We start from the raw sequence: 26,240 nt of genomic DNA, 5'->3' as shown, positions 1-26,240 counted from the left end.
TGTCACAAATTCTTTTAAAGCGCATTCTTTTCCTGCTCCAGAGATCCTGATATACACAAAAGGGTCTCGTCACCCAAATATCAATTTAAATGCTTAAACCACATCAGTCTTTAACCTACATCTGCACACACACATGCTCCATACAGCAGGCGGGACACGTTCTGGCACCGGGAAACAGGAAATGACACAAGCAGGATACATTTCAGCTGCATCACTGTCACTGAGTAGCCCACGCAGAAATGATGACCAAAAGATGACTATGTTCTGCAGCTGGAGACCTTTGTGAGCGTGTGAGGAACGCGTGGTTTGCTCTTGTTCTGCCTGTGGGATCCGTGAACGTGCTTATTTAATCAGGTACATATGCTCTGATCTCTTCCTGTCTTTAGTTCAGTGCATATCCCTCATTTCATCATGTGAAATATTCATTAACTCCTTTGTGCTTGTGCTTTTCATTATTATAGTGAATTCTAAAATGCGCACAAATACATGAATTAAAGGCAACACAACAAATATATATATTTTTTTAATCCAATGGATGAAAGGAAAGATGCAGAATTTTTTCACTTCATTTCATCATGTTAAAACAGACATTTCAGAAAGTTTGTCATGAGAGAAATGAACAAACCAAGTGTTGACTTGGGAAGGTCAATGGCCAAACTTTTTATTTTTAGTACAAAAAGCTTTTCTTTTGTGATCTTGTCTTACAAGTTGGAAGTGCACAAGGTATGTGGAGTTTAGGATCTGAGCAAGAACAACCAAATGAATGACATCTTCTAAATCATAATCAAAGCCAGACGAGCTTGAACTTCTAGATTAAACAAAGCAGAACGGGGCTAGTTGTCACATGGGATGCTCTCAGAAAGTCTATTTGAAATGTTATAAATGTTTCAGTGTTGGAGATAAACAGACGCAAGAAGGAAAAAATCACTGAAAAATATTCAGTATCCAAAGAAAAGAGACCAATGGGAATTAAGTATCCATCTACATGTGAGAAAGAAGACCAATAGGAATTCTGTATGCTAATACTGAACACTCTAATGCAATTTAATAGGAGGTTTTCAAACTTTCATTTTAAACTTCTTATAAAAATACCCACCTCCGTAAAACAAAACGCAGTCTTAAACCTAAATCATCTATAAAATCATCTATAAATGCCATTAAAAAAAATTATAAATGTTAAAGATTTAAAACAAACTAACCTGAAAGTTTGAGGAGCATTAATGAAGATCTTAAGAAGCTTTGACAACACATTCAGATTCACACATTCAGGTCTGTTAACTCATTTAAAGCAAGCATGACAGTTCAGCTAGAGAACAAAGCCAAACACCCATTGAAAAGTCACACTCACCACTGTTTTCGAGTCGAACATGTGGCTCCTCAGTCCTCAACATGCTTGTCTGAAGCTCCGTTAGACTGCGGAAACTTTCCCTGGATACTCAGAGAACAATACACGCTGCTCTGACCCCCACACATCCATCACACAGACAGCCAGCAAGCGGTGAGAGAAATGAAATATACATCAGGGAGGAGCGCTCTCTCTCTCTCTCTCTCTCTCTCTCTCTCTCGCTCTCTCTCCAGCTGTGGGACAGTCAGAGCAGATACTGCCACCACAGTTGAATAAACTCCCTCATATGTGCTTTTAAAACTTACATCTGTGAGGCTGATGGGGAAGAAGCAGATAAGATTACCCTGACAAAAGCACATTATCATCAGCATGGGTAAAAAGATACATCCCACGTGCTGCTGACGGGAGGAAATCTTATTAAGGAGGAGACAGAAAAACACTTTTTTGTGTGTGCAATTAAACTGATGAGTGACAGACAATAGGGAGAATCTCACAAATAAAAGTCAGGTTCATACATCAAGCTCACAGAACTCATCTGAACAAGCAGAGCTGTAAACACCAGCAGATGGCAGCAGACAGCAAGACTTTCATCTCACTGTGAATCAGAAGAGGTTTGACTGCTGGACTGACATCAGTGTTCAGCTTTATTACCTCACACACTATATAACCTCTGAAAACCTGTACAAAAAACACCATTGCCATGGTACAGCTGCTACTTTATTAGCAATGTCATGTACAGTAGTAGAAAAACATCCTATAGACTTAAACCGAAGGAGGGGATATTCGTATTAACAGTAGTAACCAATACTAGTAAATCCTTCAAAGCAAATCTTGAAATAAATCAATGAAGTAAAACTCATATGGTCTGTTCGTAAACAGCAACACTGTTAAATGGCTTCAGTGATTTATAATGAGCATGATCCAGTTGTGTTGTAACATGCCGTTGTCTCTCAAACACTCACAGACACTACATTCACAAACTCACATTCATTTCCACAACACTATCGATCTCTGAGCTTGTTAGAGGAAGTGGCTGTGAGTCTGTTTGTGGTTCTGGACATCATTAGATCTGTGGCAGATGGCCGGCCGGGATCTGCATGTGTATTTGTGGACAGCCAGGCACATGCCAGAGGGCACAGTGATTGCAGTGCCAGAAAGGGCTTTTTTGCGCACCAGTGCACCGACAGAGAAACTGAACCTGTCTGTCTGCGTCTCCTCTCTGGATCTCACATCTCACTGGCTGTCTGAACTCACTCTATACTGCACTCTAGACAACTAAGAAATAAATACACTCCTGATTTTCCATGCAGACATAACCTAATGTTCACCAGTCAGACCATTTGTGGATATTAAGCCGTAAAAACAGGCCTCTTTAGTTAGAGTTAAAGAATCACACAGCTCTCATAACAGAGCGGTTCACATCAGGGCTTGACTTTCTGTTTGTTGTTTGTTCCATCCAGTCACGCGAGACTCATGCCCATAACAACTATCACTCAAAATCTAGCGTAATGCTACCAGACACTGGATATCTGGCTCTCTTGGGGTCGTACCCGCCCCATGTTGGTCATGTTGTGTGATTGTGAACTCCGCATGACCCTCTGTGTCTGAACAGCCAAAAGCACATCCAACGGACTGCAGCTGTGCACAGAAAATTCATTCTTCATTCAGCTTATTTATTTAGTTTTGCATTACGTGGCTTTAATTCTGCCCTCTTAAAAAATCAAGGCTGATTCAGAGGTTTGCCAGATGTTTTGACGTTCCAGCATCTCACAATTATACCAATCAAAATGTCTGTGCCAATTACATCCACTAATTATAATTTATGAACCCATTTTGTGAATGCACTGCATTTTACGAATGCATCTCCGTGTTATTTTGTTGCTGATTATGGTTTAAAGCAGATCACTCACCATATAAATATCAGCAATACAAGTGATGCAGCATCTGCACCCCATTTTACTTTAATAATGTGACATATTTAAAACGGGATATTGAATAGTGATTCCCCATAAACATTAAAGGAATAAAGGAATTCAGTTAACATCTTGTGAAGCCAAAAGCTGCATGTTTGTAAGAAACAATTCCATCATTCAGGCATTTCAACATTAAGTTGTTGCTTCTAGCCCAAAATAAGTGTCCACAATCCATATTATTTTCCTTCAAGTGAAAATAGTCCATCTCCTGTTGTCATCACACATCAAAGTCCACCAACATATTTATATGGAGCTGTTTTGGCTCGTGAATGGTGCTTGATCTGTACATATTTCTCTCCTGATTCAGATGAGATGACTTTTCCACTGGAGGAAGCAATATTATGAATAGATGACTCATATTCTTTTAGCCAAAAGCAATGGTTTGAAGTTTAAAATGTCTAAAGGAAGGATTTGATTAGTTTTTTACTGTGATGTTTTTATCAGCTGTTAATGGACTCCCATTCTGACGGCACCCATTCACTGCAGAAGATTCCATGAGTGATTGAATGCTTCATTTCTTTAAATCTATTTCCATAAAGAAACAAACTCATCTTGGATATCTAAGTTTTCCGTTTTGGGTGTACTGTTAAATAACTGCGGTAATTCTTTCAGAAAGCATCACCTAAAACAATGACAGCAAAGTCAATATGGAGGCAGAGAATTCTGACAAAATATTTTGAAAACAACCTCTATGTCCCTTTAGAATAACATCAATCATGCACAATACTTAAATTAAGAACATAACATAATTTCACATTGACATTAATAGTAACAAATGAAAGAAGCATTAACCTCCCAGCGGACAGATCTTAAGCCGATTCTAAGCTGAGCTCTGTGTTTAAGACACTGCATCTGTTTTGACCGTGACGACCTCCCGGTTAGCAGTGTGGTGTCTGTGTGGCCTGTCTAATGAGGACAGACAGCTAAGTGAATTTTGACAGGTCTCTGGAGACACAGGGTTAAACAGACGTGTCTCTTTGTAGTCAGCTCTCAGTCACCCATGATATCCTGTCATATGATAAACCCAAACGCTGACACGTGCTGCCAAACAAAAACACTTGAACCATCTCCCATAATACTATGCTTGTGTTTACATATGGAATTAAATCCATCAAATATAATGCAATATGGTCATTAAACCTGAAAAGAATATGAATATATTGGAGCAATATCAAGCAGGCTACTACAAAGATAGACAACTACATTTATACTAGAGGTTGCCAGGGTATCACTATGTAATTGCTAAGGTGTTCAGAGTGGATTTTACTATTACTTAATAGTTGTTAGGGTTTTCAGAATGTTTATGTGCTTTCTAGGGTTTTCAGAATGTTTATGTGGTTTCTAGGGTGTTTCAGAACGTTTATGTGGTTTCTAGGGGTTTTCAGACCGTTTATGTGGTTTCTAGGGGTTTTCAGACGTTTATGTGGTTTCTAGGGGTTTTCAGATGTTTATGTGGTTTCTAGGGTTTTCAGAACGTTTATGTGGTTTCTAGGGTGTTTCAGAACGTTTATGTGGTTTCTAGGGGTTTTCAGACCGTTTATGTGGTTTCTAGGGGTTTTCAGACCGTTTATGTGGTTTCTAGGGGTTTTCAGACGTTTATGTGGTTTCTAGGGGTTTTCAGAACGTTTATGCGGTTTCTAGGGTTTTCAGAACGTTTATGCGGTTTCTAGGGTGTTTCAGAACGTTTATGCGGTTTCTAGGGATTTTCAGACGTTTATGCGGTTTCTAGCGTTTTCAGAACGTTTATGCGGTTTCTAGTGTTTTCAGAACGTTTATGCGGTTTCTAGCGTTTTCAGAACGTTTATGCGGTTTCTAGCGTTTTCAGAACGTTTATGCGGTTTCTAGGGTTTTCAGAACGTTTATGCGGTTTCTAGGGTGTTTCAGAACGTTTATGCGGTTTCTAGGGTTTTTCAGAACGTTTATGCGGTTTCTAGGGTGTTTCAGAACGTTTATGCGGTTTCTAGGGTGTTTCAGAACGTTTATGCGGTTTCTAGGGGTTTTCAGACCGTTTATGCGGTTTCTAGGGTTTTCAGAACGTTTATGCGGTTTCTAGGGTTTTCAGAACGCTTATGCGGTTTCTAGGGTTTTTCAGAATGTTTATGTGGTTTCTAGGGTATTCTGAATGATTTGCACACAACTATGCAGTTGCTGCGGTATTCAGAGGGACTTTTACATAGTAATTTTGCAGTTGCTAAGGTATTATAAATGGTTTGCCCTGTATGTGGTTGCTAGGGTGTTCAATATTTCTTTTTTCATTTTTTACTATAACTGTGGTATCTATGCAGTTGCTAGGGTGTTCTAAATAATTTGCACTGATACAGAAGTATATTGCTAGGGTATACAGAAGGGGCTTTACTTTATCTACAGTATGTGGCTGCTATGGTGTTTTAAGTTGTTTTACTGTTACTATGTAGTTGCTGTGGTGTTAGTATGTTTATTTTTTCCTGATACTGTGAAATGTCAAGGGAGTTCAGCAAGGTTTTTACTGTATGTGGTTTTTATGGTCGTAAGAGCATTTTTGCTCTACAACTGCGGTTACTATTGTGTTCACATTCTTTTTTACTGTATTTGGTTGCTATGGTTTTCAGAGTGTTTTTATTGTAACTATGCAGTTGCTATGGGGTTCTGAGTGTTTTGTACTGTTACTGTGTAGCTGCTATGGTTTTCAGAGTGCTTTTGTACTGAAACTGTCACAGTCATGAATATATAATAGCTCATAATTTTCATAATTATGCCTAGCATTTTCCTACATCACTGGATTCAGTCACTATGACATCACAAATGTCACAAATCCTTGTACATGCAGATAAAAACAGAACATCACAGTTCATCTGCCTCATCATGCAAAAATATAGATTTCCCCCAGAAAACAGACCACGTACAGTATATTTATGTAACCTCAGGATCGTGTTTATTTCAAAGGAGCTGGCATTATACTATGGATGAGTGATCTGGAATTCCCATGGACACGTTCTGTGATCCACCACACATCAGTCTGAAGGGAATATGATGTGTGTTATCACCTCAAAAAAAAAAATATATATATCTCATGCTCTCACCTGCTGTAAAGTCAATAATCTGACCCAGTCACAATGACCTCACTTCTCAGCGACTGACCCACATACAGAAAGCCAACCTCAGAGTAACAAGTGCATGTATTGTGAAAGTCTTAGTTAAGATTTAATCAGTTCTCCTCCTGCCTGCAGTTGTTTCCACCGAGACCTGGAGCTCCACCACCAAAACATGACCTGATGACATCAATACCATAACAAATCCTACTGGTGACCCTGATCTAAAGCAGCCGTTATGAAAGAGTAAGTATAAATCCAGTACTGTATATCTATTAATCTCATCTGACAAACCTCAGCAGATCAAAGTGCATTAAAAAAAATAATTTACATTTATTTTAGAATAACATGAACATGAGTCTGTTTTAGATTCTTGCACTTGACTTTGGAATCATATATTACACAATGGCAAAATGAGAATAAAAGTATTAGCCACACGCAAAGTGACCACATTTGGTTTTCGACCATTGAAAAATGGTGAAATTCAATGATTCAAAAAATATAGCAGCATTGCAATCTCCATATATCAAGGGGTGAATACAAGAAGAATACATTAAGAACAAGAATCTAAAATGATACTGAGATATCTTTAATACTTCTTGAGTTACAGACATGTAGACTTTGGAAAAGAGAATATTGATGGCACTCAGACAGGTACTGTACGTTCAATGCAATTATTTTGATACATCTCTAGTTTCAACATTATGACATTTCTCTTTAAAATAAAAAAAACATTATCTATATGGAAAATGACCCACATTTTGTTTTTACCCACTGAAGATTTGCACCACTGAACAATTTATTCATGGAGCCAACTAAAATCTTCATTTCTCTGTAACCAAACCATATAGGGCCTCAAAAATATACACAGCAAAAGGAAAGTTTGTTAAGAGTTGGAATCTAAAAGGACATTAAGATAGATGTACTACCTTGGAAACTTCGGATATAACACAAGAATGCTTTTTCTTATGGTCACTACTGGCATATAATGCAACAAATATTTTACTAATAGACCTAATAATCTCAGCATAATGATGACGCCATCTTTCTGAAGTCATTTTTACAACCCTTTAATCTGGCTCCATATCTCAGGTGAAAATTGTCTTTTTGACCCTCATCTACAATATAGTGGATAACATCAATATCATCTATTTTCACCTTTTTCTTCATTAATGCTTTTCTTTCACTAGGAAAAAAAAGTGATCAAGATCTAAATTTCTGGCTTCACTGGCATGGAATGACCCCGAAGAAAATAAGTGAAGGATGAAAAGGCATGGATCACCGTGAACATTTCAGTTCCACATGACTGCGTCACCTCCACCTACAACTGTTAAACATCACTGTTTCTTCCTAAAAGATAACGCTTGTCGTTGTCATCTAGTATTGAACACTAGATCTGAACAGGGCTGTTTCTCTTTCTGATGGCGCGTCCTAATGTCTTCAGCTCTGACTTCTCTCTGCCATCTGATCGTTGCTGCTCCTCTGGGCTCGTCTTTTCCAGCACACTGCCTCTGACACCTTGATGTTGCACTTAGAAATGTTCTAGGGACCAGCTTTACTGCGTACACAACGTCCAGCACATCACCACCTATTCACATTACAGCAGATCATCACTAACCCCCAAATTCCTGACAACCTGTAGATTTTTCCATAACCATCCTAAACAGTATATACTGTATAATAATAAAATGAAACCTGCTATATTTGATTAGATCTACAGGCAATTGACTGAATGGTGAAAAGTGACAAGATTCCTAAGGCAAACATTTTTTTACTTTACTTTACTTGAGCATACATTGATGAATTTTTCACAACAGGACCATGAACATGCATGAAGTAAATAGTGTCCATTTTGATTTCATGTTGCTTTTAAGTCTTCTTTCTGACTTTGAAAGCACATACAGTTTCTCTTCTGGATGATTATGTTATTTAAAAACAAAACAATTAAGCATCTTTTGTCTTCACAAATCATGCCCTTCAGACATTAGACAGACGAGAGATGCAGCATCACATGCAATGATGAAGGAGTGAAAGCTGTGCTGCTGGCATTCAATACACATCATGAATCATGAAATAGATTGATTTTTCAGTCGATGCATCCAGCCTTTCCCCTCCTTCCCCATGTGGCCAATTTAAGGTAGGTTGCCCAAGTGTCAGGTTTACACAGCTTTCTGCCCCGTCAGAGTCTGAGTCTCCATCAACACAAGAGCCCGTCTCACCTCACCCACTACGATCCTCAAAACATGCTGACACAGTAACCCCCAAACATTCAATAGCACAGGCACCCTGAGAAGAATATACAATATAACATAATTCCCAAAAGAATATATTCCAGTCATAAATAAATCATGAATAAATCATGTCAACAGTCATCTGAGAAGCAGCTTAAGACATGAACAAAAGACATGATTGAATCATCTTAAAGGGTTAGTTCACCCTAAAATAAAAATAAGCCCATACATTACTCATCCTTAAGTAGGTGTACAGTATATGACTTTCTTCTTTCAGACGAATCCAATCGGAGTTATATTAAACATTGTCTTTGTTCTTTCAATCTGTTTCATTGCAGTCAGTGGTATTGCGGTGCATCAGTCCAAAAGAAGTTAAATAAAAAGCACCAATCCATAAAAAAAAGTGTCTTACACGACTCCGGGGGGGGGGGGGGGGGGGTGAACAAAGGCCTTCTGTAGTGAATCAATGCATTTTTGTAAGAACAATATCCATTTTCAAAATGTAATAATCACTTAAATCTAGAGCAGTTCTGGGAGCAAGACGTATGGAGGCCAGTGTTGTGCATGTGCTTGTGAAAACCATTATTTGTTAACGGGAGCAAAGGAAGCAAAGTTTCCTTACTTTAGCAAAGGAAAACCAGTCTCGTCTTGACTTATATCAAAATCCTCCGAAAATCTTCTTTGTCTCAGACAAATCTTCGTTTTACTTCTAATTAGAGGCCATTGTTTTGGTTTGATCTCTCCGCTGCTTTTCCACATTTGTCACTTCTGAGCGCTGCATGCACAACGCTGACCTCCGTACGTCATCCACCCAGAACTGCATCTGTGTACAACAGTGAGTGCAAGCTAGAATAAAGTGATTATTACATTTTAAATATGGTTATTTTTCCCCGGAGCCGTGTGAGACACTTTTATTTATGGATGGGTGCTTTTTATTTTACTTATTTTGGACTGATGCACTGTAACCCCCCACCGAGTGCCATGAAACAGCTTGAAAGTTAAAAAAAACTTTTTTAAGATAACTCCGTCTGAAAGAAGAAGTCCTATACACCTAGGATGAGTTAAGGTCAAGTAATTTATGGTCTAATTTACATTTTGTGGGTGAACTAACCCTTTAAGGTGTAGTTTTAGGGTGATTTTCACATAAAACTGCTTTAATTGTAGGCAGTGTAATATTGAATCGCACTGCAGTCAGATAAACGTCTCTTTCTCTTTATGTAAGGATTGTCTCCATATCCCAATCCCATCTTCTATAGCAGCAGCACCGCTGGGCAGATTAATATCTCAATTACCCTGCTGCGCTCCATTCATCTTCCTCTCTTCTCGCTCCATCCCTTTCTAATCCATCTCTTTCTCTCACTTCATTGTTTCTTCCATTTCCAAAACTCTTTATATTTTTCTGTTCCAGTGCAATTTCTTGTTCAGAGGAAAAATCATACGATCATCAAACTCTCCTCAGTCACAGACGTGTTCGAGAACAAAGACAATTTCAGACAAACAACAATAAGAAACACAGCAGACTCCACTGGAACAATATGATAAAAGACATCAATGCTCCATTAATAGTTACAAACATTTTATAACAAAAAATAACAATAAGAATTATTATTATTGATAATAATATTGATGAGATTAAAATGTATGTTAATAGTTTGAGTTACAGAAATGCTTTATAATAATAATAATAATAATAATAATAATAATAATATGATTATATGGTTAAAGAAATTACACACACATATGACTTATGTATTTTAAATATAATAAAAATTATGTATTATTATTATTATTATTACTTAGAAGAAAAATATACAATTATTCACACACAAAAAATGCATATGATATAATAAAGTAAAATAATAATAATAGTAATAATAATAATAATTCTTATTTTTGAAAACATAACAAAAAATAAAAATAATATATAATTATTTATGGTGAATATTTAACAATTAAATCATTAAAATAATAATAATAATAATAATAATAATAATCATAATTGTTATTATTATTATTATTATTATTATTATTATTATTATTATTCGTCATTGAAAAAAAAAAGAAAACAATTTCTTAAAATAGAAATGTAAACCTTTTTTTAGTCTGAAACTCTGGGAACTGTTTTGTGAGGTGGAGAGTAGGCTAGAGAAGCTGATGAAAAGCTAATGTGACTGGAGAGTTCACTTTGATGAGATTTATGCTTTCCTTCATATGGAGAGAATATTGCTCTTTTGTGGAGGGATATTAGCTTTCAGCTTTAGCGAATCATCACAAACACAAAATCAGCCCAGAAAAACCACACGTAAGGCCTCAGACTTACTGTCGTCTGGCTTTAGAAGCAAGTCGAGGATATTTCTGATGGCTGTTTCCTGAAGAGCAGCTTAATAACATCCTTGTCAGCCAGTTTCCCTTCATTTCTCATTTTCTAATAAAAATGCTCAATGTGCATTTTGGTACAGAAAACCAGATTCACAGCAAAGCTCTTGCAGTGTGAGACAAATGCTGAATCAGAACAAACCTCATCTTTGTATGATCGTGGTTAAACAGTTGAACTTTAATGGTAAGTTAGTGGTGTTGTGGGTGGACTAAATCAAGTGCCCTCAAAAAATAAAGGACGATACAAAACAAACAAAAGTACCATCAAGCAAAAACACCAAGATTTGTGCCTCTAACCACAAACAGAGAAGGAAGGAAATAAGGCAAAAAAGCCCCAAAAAGCTTTTAAATCAAGAACAACCTTTTCTAAATTAGATGATGAAAGTAAAAAAGGGTTATAAAGTACAAGAAAAAGTTCATTCAAGTGCATTCAACATTTCATATGATGCAAGCATATCATTCAGAGGTCAACAATACTGAAAAATAATGGCCTACGATAACTTTCACTCAGAAATCTCTCAGTACAAACAGAAATACAAACATGTATGACATCGACAACAGAAAGAACAAATAAAACAATAAATAGTAATATTAGTAAAAAAAATGTGGCAGATTAATGTAAACCTATCATTTTTTAATCAGTATAATGCCACATGCCACAAAAAGCAGCATCACTTACAGTCTGATGAAGACGCTTCAAAGCAGATGTGCTTCATTTTTTGTGCCTCAAGTTGTCTGTGCTGAACACGGCAAAAGGCCAAACTCAGACACCAGAGAAACTGACAGAAAGAACAAGACAGCTACTGAAACAGATGCTCCCTTTCACGCCACACAATGAGTGAGACCGAACAAAACACCAGAATCGTCTTTCAGGATGTCTGGAACTAACACATTTGCAAGCATGAGCACAGAAAGCGAAGGTTTTTTTCCCCTTTAAATTCCAAACTAAAATGAATCTGTACTATATAAAATGTTCCTCAAAATGTAAAGAGCATTTGCAACTCATTTAACTTGCATAGTGTTACATACAGTGACATGAGCTTATCTAATAAAGATGGTGTCATGGTAATGGGGATAACTGCGGACATGCTGTGTGTCCTGGAGGAGCGTCACCCTGTGATCGGCGCACAGAAAGAACAGCGAGGCCGCAGCTGTGTGATTATCACCGTTTCCACTAGGATGCTCTCAATCCACTGAAAAACTAAATCTGGATTTTTGGGAAAACTAAAGGTAAGAGGAGAAACAAATCTGATGTGATGGCTTTTCAGTGACCATTCATCATAGTGATAGGACTTCACCGTCAGACCACGGAAGAAGATTCTTGGGGCGAACCTCAAACCACCCGAGTGCAACCGCTGGAGCGGGACAGAGAAACAACCGGAAACATGGATTGGGAGCTACTTAAAGACAACAGACAGAAGTCAAAGACTGCTTCTGTCCACTTACTTTAGTTATTTTACTTTTTAGTATTTAGTTACTTTTTAGTTATTTATTAAAAATATATGCATTTGGGGTTGCTATGTAAAAAAAAAAAAAAAAAAAAAAAGAAGTTTTTAACAGAGATCTCTTTTATGCACAAAGGCTGAATTTTTTAAAAAATACAATAAAAACGTAAAAAATCTGAAATTTTATTACAATTTGAAATCCACAGTTTCGATATGAATATATTGAAAAACGTAATTTATTTCTTTGATGCAAAGCTGAATTTTCAGCATCATTCCTCCAGTCTTCAGTGTCACATGATCTTCAGAAATCATTAATATGCTGATTTGCTGCTCAATAAACTTTTTTTTATTAAATTTCGATGTTGTAAACAGTTGTGCTGCTTCACATTTTTGTAAAAACTGCAATAGCTTTGATAAATATTACTATTATTTTTTTATATTAAATTATTATAATTTTCTAAATATTTAACTACTATTTTCACATTTTTATAAAGACTACAATTACATTATTTAATCTTTGTTTACAGCATACTGTGAATTATAAATTAAATACAGTGATTTATAAGAGCTTACACACACACACACACACACACACACACACATACAATAATTGCTTCATAATTGTACATTACAGGAGATAAACTTTAAATTGACTACCAAACATTGATTTGTATACAATGTTTGTGTTTTATGTTATGCAAAGATCATCAAAGTAATAGAAAATAATGAGGGTTGTGTGTAATTATGCATGTGCAGAATCAGACCATTATGTCCCCTGTAAAGATGCTGACTCTTGATATGCTCTGAATCTGACTGCAGATTTGTGATAAGTGTAATTAATTTCCTTGAAATAAATCTATTCACTGCCAACATATAGAGCTAATGCCATACAGTATTAACTGCCCTGTGAATAATAAAGCTCAGCTCGGGCTTCTGGGTAACTCTAGCACTTTTAATGGGGCACATGGGAGCTATTTGACCTCGAGTGTTAACATGAATATTCTTTAGGGTTTCTGCGTCAACGCTCCAGCCGTTAAGTGCTTTTTTTTGGGCTGTGATAGAGGCGCTTAAGAGCGAGCGGGTGGGTTATATTCAATCCCCCTGATGCTAGTAAGGGTTTTATGTGGGGTATATTTCCCTACAGCCATCTCAAGAGAAAGACACAGATAATGGAAATACAGCAACACTTTGTTATTATACTACACAGTACACAAAACAACCATCTTCTGCTTCAGTTGGTTCAGTTCCCACATTCAATATTCATCAGATTACACAACAGCATAAGGCTTTTTGACTATAATATTTATCTAGATGTCGCAATACCCAAACTTCCACAAGTTAATGGGACAGGTTACCTAAAAATATAACTTCTGTCATCATTTGTCTCACCTTCTCCATGATGTTCCAGAACTAGGAGCCTTGGGTTTATCTTGAAACACAAACTAAGATACTTTAATGAAAACTGAGAGGATTCTGTCCCTTCACTGGAAGTCCAGGAACTTAAAAGATTCAAAAAGTTCATAAATGTATTGTAAAATGAATCCATATACATCAAACAGTTTTATCAAAGCGCTATAAAGAGATATGATCACTAAACAGAACAAGGGTTTGGGGTAAACTGTCCTTTTTTGACCCTTCTGATCACTTTTCAATGCAAGTACATGGGATTTCTCGTCCGTTTTTATGTGAACAAAGTGGAGAGAACGTTTTACAGATAAATACTTCCTCAGTGTTTCCACTTAATTTCATCAGTTACTCAATTTTCAAATTTTTTACCACAGTATTTTGGGTAACTGTACAAGACACCATATCCATAAATCATGATTCAGCCACAGATCCTTTTGATTGCTTTTACACATATGTCTGTCTACATATTAAATCGCACTTGGTTAAATTTAGGAAAAACAGCATGTTTAATTGTAAAAGTTAGAGAGGCTACAGAATGGTCCCGAGAAAGTAAGTGTATAGAGTTTTCAAGAAACTATTTTGGAAATCTCTTATCTTCCCTTGAATGATCTTCATGTCAAACCAATGTTTCTGGAAGAGTGCATCCACACTGAGAAGCTAAATGTCAACGGGCCAGACATGCTGCCATCTAAACGCATCTGAGCTGGTGTTTTCATCAGGGGTCACAGCGGTGCAGTCGACCGCTTTCACATGGCAGATTTCAAGTACAAACTCAACACACACACTCAAACACACACCAGAGTAATCTTGCATCTTTTTCATGTAAACCTAAACGCAAGCTGAATATACTACCTATAATTAATAAAACTCACTAAAGTTACAGGGAACTCCTACTATGCAGTACATTTGCATGTGTCCAGTTTATTGGAATTTGAATATTTGGAATTTTAAAGAATTTTGTAACTGGAATGTTCCATAAAGACATCCTCCTCCAGGAAGTGACATCATTTTGGAGGGAAACAGCAGCACAATCATCATCATCAAGTATTATCAATGAATTTGACTGCCTAGCTGGGGTATAAAGACGCATAATTTTCAGAAATATTTGCACTGACACTATTGGATGAGAAAATTCATCTGTCTTCTGTACAGCTGCTTTATAGCTGAAATGACTTCACTTCATACTTCATGAATTTGCAACACCGACGCTGTTATTAAACTGAACTGAATCAACACTGAACTCACTGAAACTTAATAATGACACTAGAACTTTACAGCATTAATACTGTTAGTTTCCTGTTTATAACCATGAAGCTACTTTAAAACAATCTGTATTCTATAAAACGCTAGATAAATAAATGTGACTTGAACGATAGTTGCATGGTGCCAAAAAACCATTCAATCCAGTTTGATCAAATTACACAGATTAGACTCATAATATCGACATTTCTAAAGGTTTTTAACAAAGCAGCAAAATTTGTTTAAAAGGTCCTGCAGAACAGAAACGACCACCAGACAGTCATTTAAGGACATGTGGAGATAAAGTTTCATTACAAATGTCCATTCTGCTTTATATCTGAACATTCGAGCCGCCTACAGCAGAAATGACAAAGAGCCGCATGAGAAATAAATAACTGTAACTCATGTTAGTGTTTAAGTCTCTGTGCCGGACAGTGGAGTTCATAGAAATCACTGACCTTGTAAAACAAAGTCCTTCTGCATGAGCTGAGTCATACAGAGTGCTCTGAAATATATTCTGTCACATGCACATTTAACAATAAACTCAAATGAAATCACAAAGCAAAAAAAGTTTACTTGCAATTTACTTGCAATTTCAAAGCGCAAAAGAATAAAAAAAATAAGTCAAATGCAACCCAAAAACATTTTTCAAAGTTGTAAATATGTTTTAAAAGAAACTACTATTTCACTCTTTCTACTGTACTTCTAAATGTTATGTTTAATTAAATGCGTTATTTGCCTCTTCTCAGAAATGGGTAAATTTCATAATTACGGATCGAACACTGACTGTTTTAGAAGTTGTAAATAAAACAAAGATTATTAGTGGCACATGCCAACAGGCCCAGGATGACTACATGGATGGTGTGCATGTCAGGAGTGTAGCAGGTGCATGGACTTTAACACTCACTGTGTGTTGGCTGGATAAACTGAACCATTTACTGCATCGCCAATTAACAGCTGAGCTAAATATATAACCTGAGGAGGTTAATGCCAAGCTGAAAAAACATGCTGTATGCAAGTTCATGAACACTGATGCTTGGTCAGTGCAGTGCAAGTGTTCCTGTATGACAGACCTGAAGGGGGCGATGTAGTTACCGTCAAAGTTCTGAGCTATTAAACTGTCATTATTTAGATTGCTAGCTATAATCATAATCAATATTTGACATCAAACCTAGTACAAACATCAGAAAAAAGGAACATATTAAAATTGTACTTGTTTTTCACAAAGCAAGTCCACTTTTAAAATAAATTTGATAAGATAATAACGTTTTTATTTATTTTTTTTTGTCAAAATGTCATGTTTAAATATGTTATTTGAGGCTTCTTTGTAATTATTTTAGAAATTTTCTAGCAAATAGTTTTAAATTAAGTCAAAAGCAACCACACTAAAAATGTTTTAAATAAAACAGATTATTATAAGTACATCTTAGAAGAAAATGCTATATCAGTTTTTCTACTTCACATTTTGACATTTAATTCAGTGTATTAATAGCTGTTTCTCTGTAATTGTCATATTTAGGCCTATTACAAATAATTGTCAAATTTACTGGCAATGTCTGAGCACATTTCTGAGTCGCTTAGAATTTGCATTTAATAAAAGAACAAGCGCCAAACTTTTTCCCAAATTTATAATGTTTATTATATTTATTTGTAACTTTTAAAAAACTGTTGTCATTAGAGAAGCTTAAGGATCCTGTTTTTCATCAAAAATAAAATAAATAAATGAATAAAACTCTATAGTTTAAAGCTCAAATTTGATTGATCATATTTGTTCTGTAAAAAATTAAATTCTTTGAGATACATTTATAATAAATATTTTCATATACATTTTACAGTTCAGTACAATAATTACTACAGGAATATATTTCTTTATTGGTTTGTTTTTATAATTTGATCAAATAAAATTGTATTGACATTGTTATCATTATTATTATTATTATTATATATTACAAGTCTGAAATATATATATATATATATACGTATATACATACAAATAAAAGTACCTAATACAAGAATAAAGTGTGGATACTTACTGGCCCATTTCTGAATTTTAAATGTTTAAGTTTGATTTCAAGCTGAATTTAATGCTTAAGTTGAGCTAAAAAGTGCAGAAAGCAGACTAATATTAAGATGCACATACTGTTAACTTGGGAAAACTTAATGAAGATAGAAGTACACTGATAAAAACAAAAAACCAAAGCATGACACAATATTCCAGCATCACGGACAGCGGAGTTCATATAAATCACTGACCTGATCATATAAAGCTTGAAATGAAGTCCTTCTGGATGAGTTGGGTGATAAAGAGTGATCTGAATTATTCTGTCACATGCACATTTAACAGATATAATAACTAACAGACATTTCCTTTTGTGTGCATTAAATTAGTATTTCTATTTTACCCTTATCTCATGTCAAACTGACTTCTTCAAAACAGCTTGCAGTGCCTTTATCATACATTGAAAGTGAACTGGAATGGACAATGCTGACTTCCAAATATGACAAATAACACAACTGAAAGAATCATAAAAGTGCAAATAACTCATGTTATATATTCTAAGACTTATATATAAGTCATGATAGTTGGGTGTGAGGTCATTATTCACTGAATCATATTCAGTTGATTCACACCAACCAATGCCATTTGGAATCACTTACGTCATACCTGCTTCACCAATCTGCAAAGAGTAACAGATCAAATCTCACTTTGACTTCATCAAAATTACCATCGAGCTGAATAGAGTTAAAAAGAACAGAAATGACCACCAGAGTCATTTAAGGACACATGGAGATAAAGTTTTATTACAAACGTCCAATTTGCTTTATAGCCGAACATCTGAAATAGTTTAGGTGACCTATTTATAAAAAGAAAAAGAAAAAAAGAAATACTTTTTTTTTTTTTTTTTGGTATTTTATGGAAGAGTAAATGGTGAGATAATTACTACTACAACTAATTATTATTATTGTAATACAATGAAATAATATAAATGTTAAATGTTAAAGCTTTAGGATCTCACTACAGAGTTCTGCCTAAATGCAAGCTTGGTGATTTAACGTTTGAAAGCTTTTTATAAAAGGTCATTTAGTGCGATTTAAATATTTCCTTTCTCTTTGGTGTGTTAAAAGCTCTTGGTGCATAAAGAAGATCTGTAAAGTTGCAAAGACTAAAGTCTCATATCCTAAGAGATATAACCTAACATAGGATATTGTGAGTGTATATAATCCATTAATTGTTTTGTTTTGTTGATATTGTTTCCTTGTGTTGTTGTTGCTTTTGCACTATGTACTATTGTAAAATGAGAATTTTTATTGTATTAATTTTATTTTCTTCTTCTTTTTTTTTTGTATAACCATGTATTAATTTTGGGGGTGGGCTCTTATAAGCTCTTTGCTTCGGCCCATTCCTAAGAACATTATTAACTGTCTTTACATTTATTTTGGAAGATGAAGCTAGCGATAATGGAAAGGGGAATTACATTTCCAATGAGTGCTTGCGGTGTTCGACCAATCACAGTGCACTGGGTCAACTGGCCAATCAGAGCAGACTGCTCTTGTCAGAAGGAGGGACTTTGTAGAAAATGATGCTTTGGAGAGAGGCGGGGCATAGAGGACCTACAATAATGTACAGTATTTGAAAAATAATGTGTTTTTTGAACATTATAGTATGTCAACATATTCTGTTGCACCAATTACACAAATAATATCTTTAAAAAAAGCATAATATGACCCCTTTAAATACTAGTTTTATTAAACACTATAATTATTATCTTATAATTTTAAAAAGTCTTAAATTCTAGTTTTTATTGTATTAACAGTACAACAGTACCATTACTATAGTAATATATTATGTTTTTAAAAATCATGGACCATGGGTTGGGTTTGAATTTCAGATACTAAAAGGGAAAAGGTTTGTAGTAATAGGTTTTCAGCATGTATGTCTATGTCTTAAGTGATAATAAAAACTTTATACCATATAAAGCACCTTTATGTGGTATATATTCAGAAAGAATCAACACAATATCCTTCAGCAAGTCTTTGAGGAGGTGAGGAAGTGAATCACAAACATGCACTGCAGAAGAAGAAGAAGAAGAAGAGATCTGGCATCCTGCAGACATCAGCTGCTTTTCATTTCAGGGCCTCATGGGTAATGTTAGCATGGGCACACGGGACTCGCCCGAGCTGATGTTTGTTTGTTTTCTCTCTCTCTCTCTCTCTCTCTCTCTCTCTCTCTCTCTCTCTCTCTCTATCAGGCTGTAATTGGTTACAAACATTAGATGGAGGGTGTTTTGCACTCACACTCATAAGGGTAATTTGCAGAGATTGGAGACCAGTAAGACCTCTACGACTCCACCAAACCCTACCAGATAACAGACGTGTGACTAAACTCAAAATAAACCAATTATTCTCAGCAGGGCGCTGAAAACTGAGACTGGATTAAAGGATCTTGGAGTAACAAGGACACAGTCCTAGCACATACTGTATTATTCCATGCGCTTTCAGCTCAGACCTTATGTTTAGACGGCATTTAATCCTAATTACCAACAAAAATGTGTGAAAACACCTACAGAAAACAACAGGCAAAGCATATGTCAAGAGTACATAAAAAAGCTAATGACTTAGATTGGTCAGCATGGCTGAACTGCTGATGAACAACATAATAGTCAATTAGTGAGGTCAACTATAGTGTTTTTCTTTCTTTCTTTCTTTCTTTCTTTCTACATGCTAAAAAGTGACATCTCTGAATCCTTTTTTTAAATTGTTTCAATATATTAAATTTTCATTGCTTTTGTAACAAATGCCCCACCTTCAAAAAAAGCATCTCAATCTAAAAGCCTCCACACTCTGTCCATGATCGATAAACTGCTATTTAAAGCAAAAAGGCACAGAAGTTACTAAAAAAGGCCTTATCAGACATGCAAAAATATTCATATTGAACCTGTAGATATTATAATGTCATGCAGCTGATTCACACTGTACAAATGAACTGTATTCAGATGAGGCGCGAGAGAACATCATGAATATTCATCTGGTGAAAATGGGCCAGAAAGATAATGATGCCAGCAGATGTACAGACACTCACCAAATCAAAGCCCAATATATACACGTCTCGTTCATCACACAAGAGCCACAACACAAAACAATCTGAACTCTGACTGCCTCCCGGATGCAAAAGCAGCTTTTCTCAGCTTTGTTTTCCAATAAATCAGATGCATACCAAAGTCGTATTTAAACCGGTCCACAAACTGGTAAAAATAAACCTTCTTAGCACATTCAGAAATAACACTGATTTCAGTTTTGTAGATCACATGAATAGCTTTTGCCAGTGAAATTGGCATGAAAATAATAAATATGTTCTACTGTAATTAAAAATCTGTGGACTAAAGGACTAATCCCGATTTTCTGCATGGATGAGCGGGACAGATCTTCATTTAACAATCATTGTCATTATCTACATGCTGTAAAATCAGGTCAGGGTGACTGCTGAGGGGACGATGGCCTTTTGGTCTTAAATGGTCTTGGATTATTCTTATTTTTATTTATTTTTTTGCCACCAACAAAAAACTGCAATGTGCAATTTTAAGTAAACATTAGGATATGAGCAAGCAGTCAGTAATAATACTGATCTTAGGTTCACAAAATGTCACTAAAGTAATAAGAACACAGAGTTCAGTAAGTGAGTCAGAATAGAGTTCAGTTTAGAGTGTCAGAATGATTCAAACCGGTGATATGAATCTTTTTGAAAGATTCTTTTATAGAGCTTATTTGTTTATGTCTCTATGAGAAGAGACTAGAATATCATAGACTTCAGTGTAAAAAAAAATTATATGATCAATAAGTCACGGCAATATATGCTTTTCCATTACTTTAACCGATTAACCGATATTTTAGGATTATTTAAATGTATATTACAGTTTTAATTCATATTTTTGGATTTTAGTTGATGTTTTAGCAATTTTGTTGTGTTTTTGTCATTAATTTTATTAGTTTTTGTTATGTGTATATACTTTTTACTCATTTTTATTTCACATAAATTAAAGCTAAATTAACTTAAAACGTTTTTCATATATATTAAAATAAAATAATTTTTTTAACAAAGTTTTAGTACATTTTATAATTTAATAAAATAACTTTTTTTACATGTATTTTTCCCTGATTAAGTTTGTCAGTTAAAGATTTATTAAATTTCACATCATGATTTTTTTTTTTAATAGTTTTGGTTTTAACTATAACGACCCTGCTCATCATAATTATTTAACCAATTTCAAAAACATTTTTCAACTAGACAAGATTATAAAACATAAAAATGACATGTCACTTTGATTATACTTACATTGACATTTACATTTATTCATTTAGCAGACGCTTTTATCCAAAGTGACTCACAAATGAGGACAATAGAAGCAAACAAAAACCACGAAAGAGCAATGATATATAAGAGCTAAGTCTCAGTTAGCTTAACACAGTACACATAGCAAGGGCTTTTAAATAATATAATAAATAAAAAGAAAACAGATAGCATAGAAAAAGAATAATGAACTTAATTTTTAAGTTGGAGGACAATATTTACAGTTTTGACTTTGCAATCTTAGTAACAACCCTAGCAACTACTCACAACACTCTAGCACTGACATGTGATTCTACTTGAGATCAAAGTCAAACAGACCTGCACTGGATATCTGAAACTTCAGATGCATGACACAGCATTAGAGGAAGATCAGCAGACAGTGAGCCTGATTTAGCTCTCACAGGTGAGTCACGCTCACCGCTGGCGTTTCCATCCAAACCGGGCTCCGTTCAGCCTGATTCACCCTCATTATGCCACATGCGCTCCTGAAAGAACTCATCTACACTCATTAAGCTGTGAGCCGGCGGCCAGGTCACCCGGTGAGCTGTGGGCATGCTGGGTAAACGCAGCTGTCTGCATCACAGCGGACCGCGGTCAGGCCCGTGAGCACACCAGCATCGGTTTGTGACGGAGTAAATCTGTACCCATAATGCATCATTATCTGTGATTTCATCTAGGCCAAAAAAAATCTGCTGTCATGTCAAAGAACTGTTGGCACAGATATGCAATGAATAAACTACAATCATTGTGCTGTAACCTGAAATTATTCTTTAAAATAATGATGACAGAGTTCAGCCTACATTTTGGAGTAAAATATCCCTTAAAGGAGGAAATTTTAAAATAAATATTACGCGTATACCTTGAGTGTTATTCTGTGCACTATGTGACCGATTAAAGACAAAACTTGAACTGAACTGAGTTAAATTACAACACTATTGCCTGCTTATAATGCACTCGTTTCATTATTGATGACTTTTATACGGTTTATACAACTGAATTTAGATGAACAACGACACTACTGTCTTTTAGAGCCACAGAATTTGAATTTGACTCGTATTTTATATTTGTCACGTATAAAGCATTGAACTTCAGGTTAAGGGTTTGAACAAAACCTCTAACCCTACGAGGAACTGTAATAGTGATGCTTGAGTTAGCAAAACCCACTAATGAAAACCAGGAAGGCAAGTTTATGAAATAGACGATGTGTGAACAGAGGGAAATGTCAATTTACATTTTATTTATCGCTTTATCTAATAAAAAACACGAAGTCCCCCCTGTCCACCCACCTCCTCGTGAGGTAACTAATGATCGCAGCGCTTTGACGTGATGCTAAGTGATAGATCCGGCCACAATTCATGAACCTAATGAGTGTTTAATCATTACTGGTGTGAGATAACCTCCCAGAGGGCTTCCACTAGTGTTTTTACCGCCGATAAGCTTTCATTTATCACCAGTTAATGCAGCGTCCCGCGCCCCACATGCCCGTCTTTCCATCATCAGTGTAAGCCCACCGGACAGCTGTCCATCAACATCAGCGAGCGGCGGACAGAAGAAGAAGAAACAGCCCGGTTGGCACAACATATTACGAATGACAGATGCAAAATCAGTGATCTATGAGACAGATGGCAGATGAGACGCAAGGGTCATGGGACGGGGACGACGAACAATGTCATACACGTAAATTCATCCGCTTCCATGAGGAGAGGCAGGACTGTGCTGTCAATTACAACATCAATAATTAAAACAGTTGTAGGTCCCATTAGCAGAGATGCACTTCCATAAATAGTTAATGATCCTTGCAGACACTTTTACCACATGCCCCTTCGAGGTAAAGAAAACTCTCTGTGAGACAGAATAGGGTCCCAACATGGCAGCCTTTCTGAAAAAGGAGTGCTTTTCGACAGAAAGAAAGCCTGCAACCTAAAAGCCAGTGACGGTCCTGCTGTGTGCTATTTTTACATCCTGATGATCAGCCTTTAGAAACCGAAACCTTGTTTTTTTTTGCATTTGTAAGCACAGGAACAAAGAGAACGTCTCATCACATCGATATGACAAACGTGTGAATCTAAAAAAAACTTGTTTGGGTCATATTTCACCTCTAACTAGAAAGACAGACACATGAAATAATATTTTGCATATAAAAATGTTTCCATTGTGATGTTATTTTAATAACTCCCTGATATATGGAGATTATTTTGAGATTATCAGTAGTGTTTGTTACCTAGTCATGTTGAATTATTATTTTGCAAATACTTTTTATTGTTTATGCTTATCAAATGAAAAAGCACTATTTGAGTACAACGGTAATAGAATTGCAATACAACTGCTTATTTTACGTAGAAATACTTCAAACAAGATCATTTCAAAATGAACAAATAATACATTTTTTCAAATTAATTAAAATAACAAACAAAAGTAAATGGTCCTAAAAATAGGTTTCACTTTTCCAAATACAATTACATAATTCTTGATTTTAAAAATTTAAAATAACATAAAATTATGATTCTCTCGTGAATGGTGGTAGAGTCATTATTTCTGTTTTCTTTGTGTACAGAAAGTATTCTCATAGCTTCATAAAATTCCAGGTCACATGGACTATTTTAATGCCTTGTTGGATGAGAACCTCTTCCATCACAGACACATTAAGCCCCATGTGAACTGAATTTCACTTACAGATGGATGAAATAAGCTGTTTGAAAGACAATGCAGATGAGATTCTGCATTAGAGAAGAGTTAAGCCTCACCAAAGCAAGGACAGTAAGATTAGAGACGCAGACTCATGCTGGCCTAAAAAATAATGTCTGCCCATAAACATCAGATTAGAACTGTACTGCTTAAGCATTTATGTCAACCACACCAAACCATAGATCTGTGCTGCCCAGACTCCAACAGAAGCTGGTTTTATTACTTCAGGAGCCGGACTGTACTTTGGGAATCAAGTCACTATCCAAAACAAAATGCTGTCTCATTCAAAACTAAACAAGAACATATTAATGTAGCATAAACAAATGTTTTAATATTACTAGTCTCAATGATGACAGCAACCTATCCATGTTGGCATCAGTCTAAAATTATTATATCAAGTGACAGAAATTGAACCAAATTATTGTAGAGTTTGATTAGACATAAAGCCGTCGTTATCAACAGCATTCTGAGATTATTAATGTCAGTTGTTCATTTTAGGGAACACTACTACACTATTTTTTTATTTTTAATTATTAGCCCAATAACTACATTTTAAATGCAAGTGTAGCTGAATATATATATATATAAAATTCGCCTTTAGTCTTTAAATCCCGATTATAAAATTTATTTTATGATGTCCTCCAAGTCCAGTTCAGAAAGAACATATATATGCTTTTGATGTCATGATAAGTTTCTCATTTTAACCAGAATTAAGTCTGGAGTCCCAGATGAGTTAAATCACTGACACTTTCCCAACATAGAGATAAAAAACTTGTGTAATTGATATTCTTTGGTGGTCCTCAAGAGCGTGATGTAGTTCACCTATTCTCAGTCTATGCTGATGATTTATGTTGTTAAATATGGTTTTTCCATGTGCGCCGTTTGGACTGGTCTGAATGCCGTCTGGAATTATCCTGGAACGATCGACTGACCTGCCCAAATCCTTTCCTCAACTCCATTACAGAGAGAACTGAACTCTACCGGACATCCACACACCATTTATGAAATGATATTTCACACAGGACCTAAAAACAAACACTGTACCTGATCATGCTAACGCTTCCTAGCTTTAAAAGACAAAAACGCTGAGATGAAACCCGAGAAAATCTCTCCAAAATATGTAATACTGCGAAAATACAATGGGTTGCAAATGCCGGTTTATTGACTTCATTGAGATGTCTGCACACCTACCAACCATTTTTTTTTTTTTTTTACAATTAGCATTTATAAATGATACTGTCCATTCAATAGTAGGCCACTGGTCATTTCAAAGACACAATTCACTGATTATTGGATTATACACTGTAAAATTTCATGTTTTATTCATGTTGCATGGAATTCTATGTAATTATTTAGGAAATGTAAAAACAATTTCTAGTAAATCCTACACTGATTATTTTTATATAGTATATTTCAAAGATCTGATACAACAAGCTTGGAAAACTAGGGCAAATTTACTGATTAGTTCTCCCTCAAAACCATTCAACTAAATCAACCTGGTACCTTGAAACATGACTATATTTCAGTAGAGGCTAAACTTACCAGCTTTGTGTACAATATGCTTCAGGGAGTGAGTGAATGTACTGCTGCGACAGTGACATCCGAGGCTGAAATTATTTGGATTTAAAAAACAGTGATGTGCCAACTCTATTTTGCCACTTATTAAGCAAACAGTGTTCAAGAACTTCCTAAATTCCCTCGAATCACAGCAGCTGCTGTTTCCACACAGGGATTACTGCACTCACTGGGCTATTTGCATTTGTTTAGCTCCCTCCACCCGCAATCAAAATGCAAATCCAAATTGATATGAAGCGTGACCAATGGAGATTCCATGCGTTACACTGGGGAAAGAGGGACGAGAGGCCGGATTTGAACTTTTCCTGATCTGTAATGCATCAACTGTCCATCAAGAAGCAAATGAAATAGAGTGCAATAGGAATGAGTCCCAAAACCCAGAAACCCAGTGTTCTTCCGTTTCCATTATAAATAGTTTTTTTTTTTTAATGGGTTTTTGGTTACATGGTTGAAATCTGGTCTGGTTAACACAAGATCAAATCTAAACATAAAATACATCAATAAAACCCCGCATTTATGTGTCTTGAAAAATGCAATTTTTTACTCGTGG

At 35.6% G+C, this 26,240-nt stretch overlaps 1 protein-coding gene across 3 annotated transcripts in view; it reads right to left on the bottom strand.

Annotated features, from left to right (window-relative positions):
• Window positions 1–26,240, bottom strand: part of sash1b (SAM and SH3 domain containing 1b) — an 82,175-nt gene that overhangs the window by 25,899 nt on the left and 30,036 nt on the right. Inside the window, exon 1 of one of the 3 annotated variants that reach the window (XM_052620222.1) lies at window positions 1,349–1,507. The exons of the other annotated variants lie outside the window; for them this stretch is intronic. Within the exon in view, the coding sequence (XP_052476182.1) occupies window positions 1,349–1,369 (21 nt within the window). The 5' untranslated portion in view covers window positions 1,370–1,507. Of the gene's footprint in view, window positions 1–1,348; window positions 1,508–26,240 lie in introns of those variants that run through there. 3 annotated transcript variants of the gene reach the window in all.

Source organism: Carassius gibelio, chromosome A17, assembly GCF_023724105.1.
Source record: "Carassius gibelio isolate Cgi1373 ecotype wild population from Czech Republic chromosome A17, carGib1.2-hapl.c, whole genome shotgun sequence".
In the NCBI taxonomy this organism is placed as follows: Eukaryota; Metazoa; Chordata; class Actinopteri; order Cypriniformes; family Cyprinidae; genus Carassius; species Carassius gibelio.
The sequence above is the reverse complement of the archived record's forward strand: the minus strand, read 5'-3'. Positions and strand labels throughout refer to the sequence as shown.